At 38.3% G+C, this 14,614-nt stretch overlaps 1 protein-coding gene across 2 annotated transcripts in view; it reads right to left on the bottom strand.

Annotated features, from left to right (window-relative positions):
- Window positions 1-277: 277 nt before the first annotated feature.
- flt1 (fms related receptor tyrosine kinase 1) overlaps window positions 278-14,614 on the bottom strand; it is a 207,279-nt gene continuing 192,942 nt past the window's right edge. For both annotated transcript variants that reach the window (XM_072577287.1, XM_072577286.1), the window contains exons 29-30: window positions 14,451-14,545; window positions 278-5,419 (exon numbers count right to left, since the gene is read on the bottom strand). In XM_072577287.1, the coding sequence (XP_072433388.1) occupies window positions 5,203-5,419; window positions 14,451-14,545 (312 nt within the window). In that variant the 3' untranslated portion in view covers window positions 278-5,202. The remainder of the gene's footprint in view (window positions 5,420-14,450; window positions 14,546-14,614) is intronic.

The following is a 14,614-nucleotide window of genomic DNA, read 5'->3' as shown; positions in this document are numbered from 1 at the left end:
GGTTCTATTAAAAATGTAACTAAATATTTCTATATGTTCCTTTATCCTCCACCAAAAATGTTATTCGGAATACAGGATAAGGTGGAAATTCTTTATACTATTCATTTATTTTAGCTGCTTTGTTAGATTTTCCAGCTCATCAAAGCACATTTTTGGAGAAGTCTTTTGAGATTCTACTTTTAGCAAGACTACATATTAAAATAAAAGACAGTGAATAATAAATTTTATTAAACTACAAATATACTTCTGATATTATATAAAAGAATTTATTGCAGTTTCTTTGGAAATATATCTTCATATTTGCTGGAAGGATGTAACAGTTTTAATGCATTTAACAATATCTTAAATTTCTCTCTTCCTAACTTTCAGTTGGCACCTAAACTCAGCAAATAGCATTGTTTTGAATGCTTTACCAATTCTTAGTACATTTGATTCTTAAAGGTTTTGAGGTCCAGTAATACTGATGTGGCCCTTTTACTAGACTATATCACCACTTCTAACATCTGGTATCATTCAACAGTTATGAAAGGCTTTGCAAATCTTAGTATTCCGAAAAATACTAACATTTCTATTTGTAAAGTAAAGCTAGTACAATAGCATAAAACAGAAATTGCTAGAGAAACTCAGCAGGTCTTGTCGCATCTGTGGTAAAAGAGCAGAGTTATCACTTCAAGTCCAGTGGTTAAGAGAAATATTAACTCTGCTCTCCCTGCATAGGTGCTGCCAGAACTGCTGAGTTTCTGTAGCAATTTCTGTTTTTGTTTCCAATCCCCAGCATCTGCAGTTCTTTGTTTTGTTACAATGACACTGTCACCTTGTAATTTTTTTAACATCAAGTTCTACTACAGTTGTCTGTGTAATCGCAGAACTAATGATTCGATAGTTGGCAGACTGTAATTTCATCAGAGACAAAAAAAAACTTTAGATGCCAGAATCCAAAGTAGACAAACAGGAGGCTGGAAGAATACAGCAAGCCAGGCAGCATCAGGAGGTGGAGAAGTCAACGTTTTGGGTATAACCCTTCTTCAGGACTAGATATGGGTCTGGGTAGGGCGAGTCATCGTGTATTTTTAACTTATTTATACAAAAACCACTACATCAGAGTCAAAAAAAATAATATATGTCACTCAAATTTCGACAAATGGATTAACGAAGCTAACATAATTGAAATATTTTATCAACTTGCATTGATGTTATCCAAATTTATATTAATTCCAAAAGAAGTTCATTTTGTTTTAAAAGATAATAGAATTAAATAATATGCTATCCAAGGCATTGCAGACAGAATTCCATTGTTACAAATAAGAAATACATAAAATATTAAATCATACCAAGTAAATCTGCTATTCAATGGATTTAAGTTCTTCAGTGTTAATGACAGCATACAAATTAATAAGTTTACATTAATTTCCTGTCTATGATATTCTAGCACAATAGTGCTGTACATGGGGAATTATGTAACACTAAGCTTAATGTTTGCATATTCATACATCTTAAGACATAACTTCTTATTGGAGAGTTTACATAGCTTTTATCAAAATATAAAACTGCCCATTCCTGATTTTAGACTACTCGTGAGGTGTAATATTGTGATAAGGAATAGCGTATAAGTTTTTAAAATCTCGATACTATATTACCTATGTAAACTTCAGGTAGAAGGTGCAAAACATGTAAAAAGAAAGTTTCTGTGTTAAAAAAAAAGGACATACAGTGTTAGACTTGATTCAGTGATAGCACTCTTAGAATTTGGAGACTGTGTATTCATCCTGAAGTCTTGGACCCTTAGTCAGACTGATTCAGAACAGTACTCAGAGTTCTGCATGAATCATCACAGGCATTTTTTTCAGATGAAATATCAAACAGAGGCGCCACTGATCTCCTCAGCTGCATGTAAATGACCCAATTGGTCTATTTCAAGATGTGGAGAGTTTATCTAGTGTTCTGGCCAACTGTTCTTCCTCAAGCAGCACCACAACTAAATACCAGATTAACTGGTCATTTAGCTACTTGGCTACATTACAACAATGACCATACTTTAAAGGTAAATCATTGGCTGTGAAATGTTTTGGAATGTTCTGGCGCAATGCATTACACAAGGTAAGTTCAAATTCTTTCTTTCAATTCATTTAGCATTTCAGGCTGCTGACTTGAAATGCTGTAAAGCCCTGGGTGGCATGGTGGCTCAATGGTTAGCACTGCTGCCTCACAACACCAAGGTCCCAGATTCGATTCCAACCTCGGGCAGACTGTCTGTGTGGAGTTTGCACATTCTCCCCATGTCTGCATGGGTTTCCTCCAGGTGCTCCAGTTTCTTCCCACAGTCCAAAGACGTGCAGGTCAGATGGATTGGCCATGCTAAATTGCCCATAGTGTCCAGGGAAATGGGTCTGGGTGGGTTACTCTTCGGAGGGTCAGTGTGGGCTTGTTGGGCCAAAGGGCCTGTTTCCACACTGTAGGGAATCTAATCTAATCAAATAAGCAATAGTCCTGCAATAAATCTGGTAGGTAGCACTCTAACAGATTTTTGAAACAGTCACAATTCATGGAAGCAGTAATTTAGCTTTATATTGACAGCAGCTTTACTAATATCTATTGTGTGCACTAAAATGAACCTGCATTTACATTTAATCATACATCTGGAATAGTAGTGAAGATGATACAATATTGAAATTAGACAGGGCAGGTGAAATATAATTGTTAGGGTACTCAGATCCAAACTAACCTTGACATACCACTGATGCCTCATATTATTTCAGAAGTGCCTACTACAGAAAATCTAGATATTAAGTAACAGGAAATTGAGTTTTGTATGAGGTTTTGGTGCTTTTATGGATATGATTTTTTGACAGTGCTAGGAAAGCTGAAGCCCCAACAATTTGTGATTGTAGTTGTAAAAGCTGTACAATAGATAGCCATGACATGTTCACGCTACAACATGGAAAGAGTAAAATTCCATTGTGTTGTACCCAATTTAACAATCTCAATATTTCCCCAAATTAGCCTGGAGTTTGCAAGGGCAGCAAAAGTATAAGTAATTGTTGCCATTACTCATCTGAAATTGACAGCAGCTACTGGAGTCTGCACACCTCCAGTTAAATGCAGAAGTTTAGAAGTTGTGCTTAGTGATTCAAACACTGTTGTGTTCCCCCTGAATGTCAACGTCACTTCAATCACATAAATGTCATGGAAATTATGAGGCCGTGGCCTTTTTTGCAATTAGCTTCATCATAAAAAACATTGAAATGTCACAATGATCATTAATGATGTAATAAGTTCACTTCTGAAAAAAATGACACTGGAAATTAATTTTCATGTTTATGGAAATTTTGTTATGATAAAAATGTCTTCACATTTCAAAAAATATATCAATGATATTTCACCTTATACATTTTTAATTGAGGCTGTACTATATTGTCAATCAATAATTATGTTTGAGAAGGTGATGGTGAGTCCTTATCTCACATGCAACAGAATGACTTATTGGGCTATTTCAGAAGACAGTCAGCTTATTTCTAGGGGTCTGGAGTCGCATATAAAGCAGACTAGGTAAGGGCAGCAGATTTTATAAGTGATAATATGCACTCTTATTTCATCATTCATGAGATGTGAGTATCACTGGCTGAGTCAGTATTTATTGCCCATCCTTAGCTGCCCTTGAGAAGGTGATGATAAGCTGCATTCTTGAACTGCTATAGGCGATGCCTGTGTATGGACCCACAATGACGTTAGGGAAAGAGTTCTAGGATTTTGACCCAATGACACTGAATGAGCAGTGATATATTTCCAAGGCAGCATAGTGAGTAGCTTGGAGGGGAACTTGCAGGTAGGGGTTCCCATGTATTTGCTGCTCTTGCCCTTCTAAATAGATATGGTTGTTTATGAAGATGATGTCTAAGGAGCCTTTGTGAATCAGTGCAGTGCACCTTGTAGGACAATGATATTTGTCACTTTTCAGCCCGACCCTTCATATTGTCTGGGTTTTGCTGAATTTACACATGGACTGCTTCAGTTTCTGAGGAGTCGTGAACGGTGCTGAACACTGTACAATCATCAGAGGGAAGGTCACTGATGTAATGGCTGAAATGGTGATGTCTAGGACATTACCTGAGGAACTCCTGCAGAGATGTCCTGGGAAGAGGATGATTGCTCTCCAAATGCAGCCTTGATGTTAAAGGTGGTAACTCTCACCATCTCTGTAATTCAGCACTTTTGTCCTTGTTTGAATCAATAAGGTCAGGAGCTGAGTGGCCTGGTGGAATCCACACTGGGCACTGACATCAGCCATCATTTTACTGATGATTGACAGTAGACTGCGGGATGATAATTGGCATGTTTTGTTTTGTCATTTTTTTGGTGTATAGTACATACCTAGGGCCATTTTTCACATTGCTGAGCAGATGCCAGTACTGTAACTGCACTGGAACAGCTTGGCTAGAGGGGCAACAAGTTCTGGAGCATTCTTCATTATTATTGCTGGAATGTTGTCAGGCCCCATAGCGTTGAAAGTATCCACTGTCTCCAGCTGTTTCTTGATATCACACAGAGTGAATTGAATTACAGTAATTAGTTGTAGTGATTTGTAGTTAGTTGTTTTTACATCTGGTAGTCACATGGTCACCAATATTAACACTAGCTTTTTATTTGATCTTAAGAATCCAGGATTTGACCCCATCTTCGTACATCAGTTTAGGCCTCTGGATTACTAGCCCAGGAATGTACCCACCATGCTACCATACCCCAATATTCCACATATATATAATATGGGATATAATGTAATCATTTGCATTGATCTCTACAAGATGTGGCAATGGTGAAGGATTATAGATGCAAATTTATCTCATGTGATGCCATCTCTGTCATTGGATGCCTAAAGGTCTGCTTGATATGATGTCAGATTTAAACTGGCTTCAGGAAATGGAAAACACATGGTGCAGAGATTGCTACATCTTTAGGGCAAGCTTTCCTTGAGGTAATTTAAAAGTTCTGTTCTTTCACCACTGACCATGAAAAGTGGCCATTGCTGTCTGAACATCAGCATTTGGGTATGTTTAACATCTGATGTCTGTGAGTGAGTAGCACATTATGTTCTAATATTGATCAAGGCAATAAGCAGAATAAGTAGAATGGTTCCTTCAAGGTGTGTTACAGTGGGCATGAATGAGCAGATTTTCTATGCAGCCACATTGATGAAATGACCATTCTTTAAACTGGTGGTGAAGTATAAAAAGTTAGTGAATTGTAGTCTGGTGGAGGTGTACAGCGGCTCATTTTTGTCTCAAAGGAATCAAGCAAGCTCAAACACTCATGGTCAGGCATTTGATTGCTGTCATCTCCCAGTTGGTAATCAGTACTGTTAGTGCTTGTCTGATTGATAGTTTCAGTAAAAACTGACTCTTCACTCTTCCTTGCTGCTTTCAAGCTATGAAAAGGAAACAAAAGCATGCTCAATGACAGATACACTCGGAGAATGCATGCATAGTTGAGAATACAATCAGTCAAACAAACCATGATGTAACAAACCTGCAAGATAGCAAATTTCTGATATCAACATGAGGACAAATTACTGAAACAAAGTTATTAAAAAATTATCATTAGATAAGAGAAATTATTAACAGTATGAGGAGAAGCCTGTCGGGATAAACAGAACATATAAGATTTAAGCTTTCTCATCATTACAAGTATCAACGCTTTACAGCTATTCTACAGGGGTATAATTCATAGTTTCTCATTTATAAGATTTTGTTCAAGTTTACAGTCATCTTAGTCACGTATTTTTCATAATAACGCAAACATTTTTTTTGAGCTCAGATACTCCCAACTTTCAAATCTTGAAAAAGACTAGAGAAGGGTGAAGGAGGAGATGGTGGTGTAGTGATATTACTGGTAGATTACTTCAGAGACCCAGGCTGATGGTTTAAAGATATGGGATCAAATTCCACAATGGCAGGTGATTCAACTAACAAAACCTGGGATTTCAAGCTAGTCTTCAGTCATGGTGATCATGAGACCATCATCAAAACCAATACATTGACAAGTGTTATTTAAAAATCTTATCTTTATCTGGTCTGGCTTAAGTGTGACTCCACACTGACAACAATGTGCTTGACTCTTAACCACTCAATGAAATGATCTGAAAAACCACTCAATTCACAGGCAATCAGCCTGGGCAACAAATGCCAGCTTGACCAGTGATACCTGCATCCCACAAAAGAACAAATTGTTAGTAGGAAGGTAGAACAGACTGCTAAAAATCCTGCTCATAAGGTATCAGCAAGTTTGATTCTTGATGTTATCAAGTATGCATTTTGTTTGTGTTGTAAATATATGTCAATTTACCAGGCTTGTTTAATTAGAATCCTTATCGCTAAGTTGTAAGCTTCTTTCCAGAGCATCCAAGTTGGATCCCACTGTCTAGCTTTTAATGCTGATTAATTTCAAATGTTGAGCATATTTTATGGCAACTACATGATAGCTTAAACTGAAGCTTCAGATGTGATTCAGCTTCTCCATATCATTTGCCCTAGATTTTAGCTTTTATGTTAAAGAAAGTATTATTTTTAGATTAATCATTACAGAGGTGAAACATACATTCACAATTAATTTTCAAAAAAACATTTAACTTCAGGGTCATTGGTATCACTGATTTTTAGTATGATCCTTTTTGTATTTAACAGATCAACATTTATTCCTGAACTTTATAACTCGCCACTTAAGCTTGCAGAATTTTGCCAGTTTATGGTCTTTCTTCAGCACAGGGTACCAGAGCACCCTGACATTTAATATTCTGATCAGGATAGCATCATTTTTTCTTTTTTGACTATATTGGAATGAAGTAAACATAGATTAGCAGATTCTCAGTGACTTTGATGATCTGATTTATTCTAAGCTAATTTGCTATTTCAAGCCGTACCTGAATACTGTCCAATTCCTCACTTCTGCTGGGTATTGAAATTCTATACATTTTAGGCTTTTGAGAAGCAAATTCTAAAGTCTGTGGATTGTTTTGAAAAAGCAGATTCCTATTCAAATTGAAATAATAGCTCCATCAATTGTTCTAGTCAAAACTTGAAATCAGAATACAAAGAAAGGATTATTTTTTTTTAATGCCAACATAATTTAAGAATGTATAGAGTCATAGAGACATACAGCATGGAAACAGACCCTTCGGTCCAACTTGTCCATGCAGACCAGATATCCCAACCCAATCTAGTTCCACCTGCCAACACCTGGCACATATCCCTCCAAACCCTACCTACCCATATACCCACCCAGATCCTTTTAAATGTTGCAATTGTACTAGCCTCCACCACTTCCTCTGGCAGCTCATTCAATACACGTACCACCCTCTGAGTGAAAAAAGTTGCCCCTTAGGTCTCTTTTATATATTGCCCCTCTCACCCTAAAACTATGCCCTCTAGTTCTGGACACTCCCACCCCAGGGAAAAGACATTGTCTATTTATCCTATCCAAGCACCTCATGATTTTATAAACCTTTATAAGGTCACCCCTCAGCCTCCGACACTCCAGGGAAAACAGCTCCAGCCTGTTCAGCCTCTCCTTACAGCTCAAATCCTTCAACCCTGGCAACATCCTTGTAAATCTTCACTGAACCCTTTCAAGTTTCACAACATCTTTCCGATAGGAAGGAGACCAGAATTGCATGCAATATTCCAACAGTATGATTGCTTTTCATGGCCAATGAAGAACTTTTGTTTTCATGCAGAAAGTTCCCACAAATAACAATGATATGAAGACAATCTGATTTCAGTTTTGCTTGAGCAATAAGTACCGACCTGACCAGAATACTGAGTGAATTCTCCCTTTCTTTTGCAGACGGTGCTTTTATACCTTTAATATTTACTTCAGAGGGCATATAGGACTCAGCTTAATGGTCCATTTTGAAGGATGAGACCTTTGACAGAGCAGCCCTCCCTCAGTACTGGTCTAAGTAGAGAGTATGTTACATGCTTAGGTCTCTGTAATGAGACTTGAATCTACAGAACCTGACTCAAAAACATGAGTAGGAGCATTGAACCAAACTTGATAACTAATATTATTGAAAAACTAAGCAATTCAAAAAATTCAATTTAAACAGTACTGCTTTTAAACCTTTGTATCCACAGAACTATAGAAGTTGTCACTGACCAACTGTAAAGAGCAGGGTCAGTGTGAGGGAGCCTTTGCTAAGCGAGTGAGACAGCAGTCCATTAAGTATATCTGGGAATTGGTTCAAAGTGGCAATTCTGTGCAGAGGGTCATAGAGGTGCTTTAATTAAAGTTTACTGTAATAGCGATCTCTCTTTTTCTTAGGAAAAAAAAGTACTTTTCTTTGCAACTGTGGTTTACTCAAAGGGACTCTGGGCCAGAGATTGCCTCACAGCCTAAAATTAGCAATACAGTAATATACTAAAGATAGTGTTGGGAGAGGATAAATGGCTAGTATCAAAACACCTAACTTTAGTGAGATCAGCACCAGAGAGCCATTCCAAACTTCAACATGACTCAATCTGCGGGTGGCAGGGAGGCTCAGTGGTTAGCACTGCTGCCTCACAGTGCAAAGGACCCAGGTTCCCTTGTGTGGAGTTTGCACATTCTCCCCGTGTCTGCGTGGGTTTCCTTCGGGTGCACCAGTTTCCTCCCACAATCCAAAGATGTGCAGGTCAGATGAATTGGCTATGCTAAGTTGTCCATAGTGTTAGGTGCATTAGTCAAGGGTAAATATAGGGGTCTGGGTTACTTTTCAGAGGGTCAGTGTGGACTTGTTGGGCCGAAGGGCCAGTTTCCACACTATACGGATTCTAATTTTAATTCAATTGCAGGGAAGGCAGTTGATTGGTGAGTCTTTAAACTAAAAAAGCTGGGTCATTAAAGTATAATCATGGCTGAGATAGAGATGTTTTTAATCAGTCAGAGAATCAAGGGCTATGAGAAAAAGGTAGGAAAGTGGAGTTGAGAATTAGCAGATCATCCACGCTCTCACTGAGTTGCAGAGCAGACTCACTTGGCAGAATAGCCTGGTGTGCTTCATGTCTATGGTCTTTTAACTGAGTCTGAACCCTGTATACTCTTGAATGCTGAAGAAGTATGAATCTTTAATGATTCATATCTCTTATTCCTAATTCGGTTTTTAGGATATCATCAATTGATGATATGGTCATGTGAACCTGTCTGGACAGAGTCTACTGCATGTAAATCAGCTTACAGATAACTATCTCACTATCACTGGATGAATTACAATTGGTTTCTTTTGGACCTTCCATATTTTCTTGATTGTTTTAAATTAGAGATCTTTTATAACAATAAATGTAGTGTATCATTACAATAATGGTGGTAAAAACAAGGACTGCAGATGCTGGAAACCAGATTCTAGATTAGAGCGGTGCTGGAAAAGCACAGCAGTTCAGGCAGCATCCGAGGAGCAGGAAAATTGACATTTCGGACAAAATCCCTTCATCAGGAATAGAGGCAGGAAAATCGACGTTTCGGGCAAAAGCCCTTCATTGCCCGAAATGTTGATTTTCCTGCCTCTATTCCTGATGAAGGGTTTTTGCCTGAAACATCAATTTTCCTACTCCTCGGATGCTGCCTGAACTGCTGTGCTTTTCCAGCACCGCTCTAATCTACAATGGTGGTGGTGACAGGATTTCAGCATATCTAGTGATCCTTCCATATATTTTGCTGCTGTACTTGGTTTGCCTGTACTGGCATTTATTTCTTAAGGTTGTCATGTTTATCATTAATATAGAGGTTGAACCTAACTTTCCTGTCACAGACTCTTTGATACTTCATGGAAGTCTTCTAAGTCAATGACCTTCTATAGTGTATTACTGCATTGCTAATTTTAGGGGGTGAGGCAATCTCTGGCCCAGAGTCCCTTTGAGTAAAACACAGTTGCAATGAAAATTACATTTATTTCCTAAGAATCAGGAAATCAGGGATAAGAAGGGAAATTAGCTGAACTTTTTTTATATACATCAAGTTAACAGACTTTTGCATAAGTTATCTGGAAATGCCATTATAGTGAATAATGTAAATTTAGTAATGAGAAGCTTTTCAACAGAGAACAGTTTGCAGGATATGATCAGAACATGAATATTGGGGGTTAAAAGTCTGTATTTGATCAAGGACATTTTCCAGTCCTTAAACATTCATGTGCTAGTCAGTTGGCTACCTCTATCTGACAAGACCTGAGTACTCCAGTAAATTTTCTCTAGTACACCTTAGGCTTTTTTCTCCATTCGTGGGATATAGGTGTTGCTGCAAGGCCAAGATTTATTACTAATCACTAATTACCTTGGAAATGGTAGTAGTTAGCAGCCTTCTTGGACTATTGCAAGTTTTACCTTTGTGGGAGAGTCTCAGGGAAAGAAATTTCCAGAATTTTGACCCAGCAACACTGAAGTAATGGTGATATATTTCTGAGGCAGAATAATGCATGGCTTGGAGGGGAACTTGCAAGTCATGATGTTCCCTTGATTATGTATCCCTGATCCTTAAAAATGGTATAGGTTTGGAAGATATTCTCTAAGGAGCCTTGATGTGTTACTGCAATTCATCTTGTAGATAGTAAATACTGTGTGTCTATGATGCGGGGAGTGAATATTGATGTTGGTGCCAACCAAATGCGTTACTTTGTCCTGGAAGATTTCAAGCTTCCTCAGTGCAGTTGAAGTTGCCCTTATCCAGGCAAGTGGGGGTATTCTAACACACTCCTGACTTGTGTCTTGTTGGTGGTGGACATGCATTGAGGAGACAGGCAGTGAGTTACTCGCTAACCTCTGACCTACTTTTGTAGCCACATTAGTTGTATGGCTTGCCCAGTACATGTTTTTAGCCAATAGTAACCCCCAGGATGTTGTTAGGGGAGAATTAAAAAATAGAAATGTGGAACCTCTGCATTTGTGTGTCACCCTACTTTATATGATCCTACTGGAATCATAAATGTACAAATACCATCCTTTTTGATATAATGTATCGCCAGTTTAACTGTCTAAATTTGAAGAACCAGTTTGGCAGCAGTTAGGCCAAATTTGACATAAACAAAACACATAATCTAGGCTGACATGTCAATGAAATACTGAGGAAGGATTGTAGATTATGTTCCCCGACTGATAATACTGGTAAACAAAGACTGTACCTGTCCAATCAAGAGTATATAAAAGAGCTTGTGACATAATTAGAGGAAGTGTGGAGTGTTCTCCTGTAAAAACAGAGAAACTCTGTAGGCTTGGGAGCATCCATAGAGAGAGGAACAGGTTTAACTTTTCAAACTGGTATGAACCTTCAGATGAACTCCTTTTTCAGTAATGGTGTTATGGACAATATTCCTCAATCAACACCACCAAGACAGCCCATTTGGTCATTCTTTTCTTTTGCTGTTTTTGGAGCCTTGCTGTGCAGAAATTGGATAGCACTTTACAAAGATAGACTGGCATTGGAGACAGTCCAGAGAAGGTTTACTAGGTTGTTCCCAGATATGGCGGGACTATCTTATGAAGAGAGATTGGGTAGATTGGGCCTATACACGTTGGAATTTAGAAGAATGTAAGGCAATCTAATTGAAACATGCAAGATGTTTAAGGGGCTTGACAGACTAGATGGGCAGAAGTTGCTTTCCCTTCTGGGAGAGTCTAGGACAGAAGACATAAAGTCAGAGTAATGGAGACACACATATAAGGCGAAGATGAGGAGGAATTTCTTCTCTCAGAAGATAGTAAATCTGTGGAATTCTTTATGACAAAGGGCTGGGTCATTAAGGTATAATCAAGATAGATTTTAATGAGAAAGGAAATCATGTCTCATGGGGAAAAAGCAGGAAGGTGGAGCTGAGGATTATCACAGCTGCCATAATCTCATTGATTGCTGGAGCAGACTTGATGGGTTGAATGGCCTTCTTCTGTTCCTGCTTCTTGCAATCTCATTCTGAAAACCAGAAGTTATTGCACTTGCGAAGCAATGAAGTACTTTGTCTGGGACATAATAGAGTTATAGTCATAGAGATGTACAGAATGGAAACAGACTCTTTGGTCCAACCCATCCATGCCGACCAGATATCCCAACCCAGTCTAGTCCCACCTGGCAGCACCTGGCCCATATCCCTCCAAACCCTTCCTATTCATATACCCATCCAAATGCCTTTTAAATGTTGCAATTGTACCAGCCTCCACCACTTCTCCTGGCAGCTCATTCCATACACGTACCACCTTCTGCATGAAAACAGTTGCCCCTTAGGCCGCTTTTATATCTTTCCCCTCTCACCCTAAACCTATGCCCTCTAGTTCTGGACTCTCTCACCCCAGGGAAAAGACGTTGTTTATTTATCCTATCCATGCCCCTCATAATTTTGTAAACTCCTCAGTCTCCGATGCTCCAAGGAAAACAGCCCCAGCCTGTTCAGCCTCTCCCTATAGCTCAACTCCTCCAATCCTGGCAACATCCTTGTAAATCTTTTCTGAACCCTTTCAAATTTCACAACATCTTTCCGATAGGAAGGAGACCAGAATTGCACGCAATATTCCATTGAGCAGCTTTGCAAACACAACCCAGGAGGAAGTGTCTGGAACTACAGATTTTCATTTTGAACTTTGGATTTTCTTGGCAAAGAAAAGATCCTGTCAACAGTGTGAAGTTGCAGCATGCAGAGGCACTTTAAATGAAACATTTTTAGGAAATCAATACATCAAAATATAGCATTACAGTGTTCACCCTCACACCCTCACTCAACTTTCTTGCCCAACCATATTAAACCATGACCACACCCACCCTTCGTGGCCCTTTATTCTCTCCATGTCAACCTATCCACTCCCCACCCCACCATGCACCCCTAAAGCTCATAATAACCCAGATGTCAACCTAACCAGTATCCATTTTGGCCCGTTCTCAGGGCCCATGCCAAGATTTAATGCAATTCCTAAATGTCCAAAGGTGACATTTTTAAAAAAATGGCAGATAACATTTTGAAATATATAAAAGGCAGCTTCTTTAAATGACTTTATGGATCCCTTTTACAGTTGTTTCTGATAGTTCCCTCAACCGTTCCAAAACCGTTTATGCATTTTTTACACACAATCCTGTCTACCTTTAGCAAACCCAATAAAACAACTTACTTTTTCTCAAAAGGCCCCTGAGAGAGCACCTGGCCACCCCAAAATGTGGCCAGGGACTATATCCAAAATAGTAGCTAATCCATTCAAACATATACCCTATCTACCCAAGCAACTTAACAGGTCCTCTTAACAGGTCCTCTTAACAGGTCCAAACTGCACACAACCTGTTTTCCACTTCTAGCTGATGAAGATCAGATATGACTGGATGCAGCCACTACTTTATAATTGCAGTTGCCTGTGTGAACCACAGATGTGCAACTTGGAATTGTACCCCATTCCATTCACTGCCAACCCCTGATGTTGTGAAAACTTAGGCCTTTCAGTACATTTCAAAAGCAAGTAGTTTCCTTTTTTAATGAAGAATTGGTTTGCTTAACATCTAAGAATTATAGATTTTTTAAAAATTATCTTACTCCTGTTACGTGCTGTGCTTTGCTTTTTTGTGTGAGTTAGTTTAGAAAAAAAATCACTTGGGAGAACAACCTGTTAGGATATCCTCTATTTCAACTCTTGCCAAAATATAAAAGTAAAATTGTTTAAATTGTTTGTGAATGTTGTGCAATGTACACAAGGCTAATTCTTTTACATTACACCAGGGACCAGTGGGCAGAACTATGTACCAAAATGCATGCTTTCACCAACTATCGTACTCACTCTCCTACTATTGTTTGTTACTTCTGAAATATTTCACATTATTTCTTACATTTGTAAAAACAATTATTACTTTGCTTTACCAAAGTATCACCACTTTACGTCAATCTTTCCTCAACATTTTGACTGCTTTAGTCTTTTCAGTTCTGCTTTAAGCATATCATTTTTTTTAAAAAACCCAATCATGTCATTCTATAGTAACACAGCTGTTTAAAAACTCTACAAACTGAATCTATTTCTGTTTTACAGAGAAAGAAAGCTTTCGGAAACAGGAAAGTGCAGGAAGTATTTCATGTGAAAAATGTGCCAGTACTTTTATTCTAAATTTTGCAACCTAATTAAGTTAGAATGAATGTCAGAGACACCACATAACTAATGGGATACTCATAAATAGCAGAAGTTTACTGAGGAATTCAGCTGCTACTGCAAGTTTGCTTCACCATCACTATTTGAAATGATGTTTATACTGCATAATGTAGCTATACTCAAAACAACATTTCATCACAAAAATCACTTCCTACTTAATTACTTGCCTGTAAATTCGGTGCAATCGAACACAAAGTGCTACACTGCAAGCATTCCCTGCTCTGGTCATTTAAGTTTCTGAAACATATCTTATTTTTTCCTGGTCTCAACTGTTACAATTACAGCTTTTAACAAATATTTTTCATATTTAATATTGTGTTGATTTACCCAAAAGAATACAAATGTCTTGGTTTGATATCTGCCCACATTGGACGATCCAATTCTTCCGATGTCAACACCATTCCACTATCAGTCTGATAATCCTGAAAAATAAATAACAGTTGGCTCATGCAGCTTTGCTATTTAACTTGGTTATTGGCTGTACAATCAAG

Source organism: Chiloscyllium punctatum, chromosome 9 (genome assembly GCF_047496795.1).
Source record: "Chiloscyllium punctatum isolate Juve2018m chromosome 9, sChiPun1.3, whole genome shotgun sequence".
NCBI lineage: Eukaryota > Metazoa > Chordata > Chondrichthyes > Orectolobiformes > Hemiscylliidae > Chiloscyllium > Chiloscyllium punctatum.
This window is presented reverse-complemented; position numbering and strand designations above follow the sequence as displayed.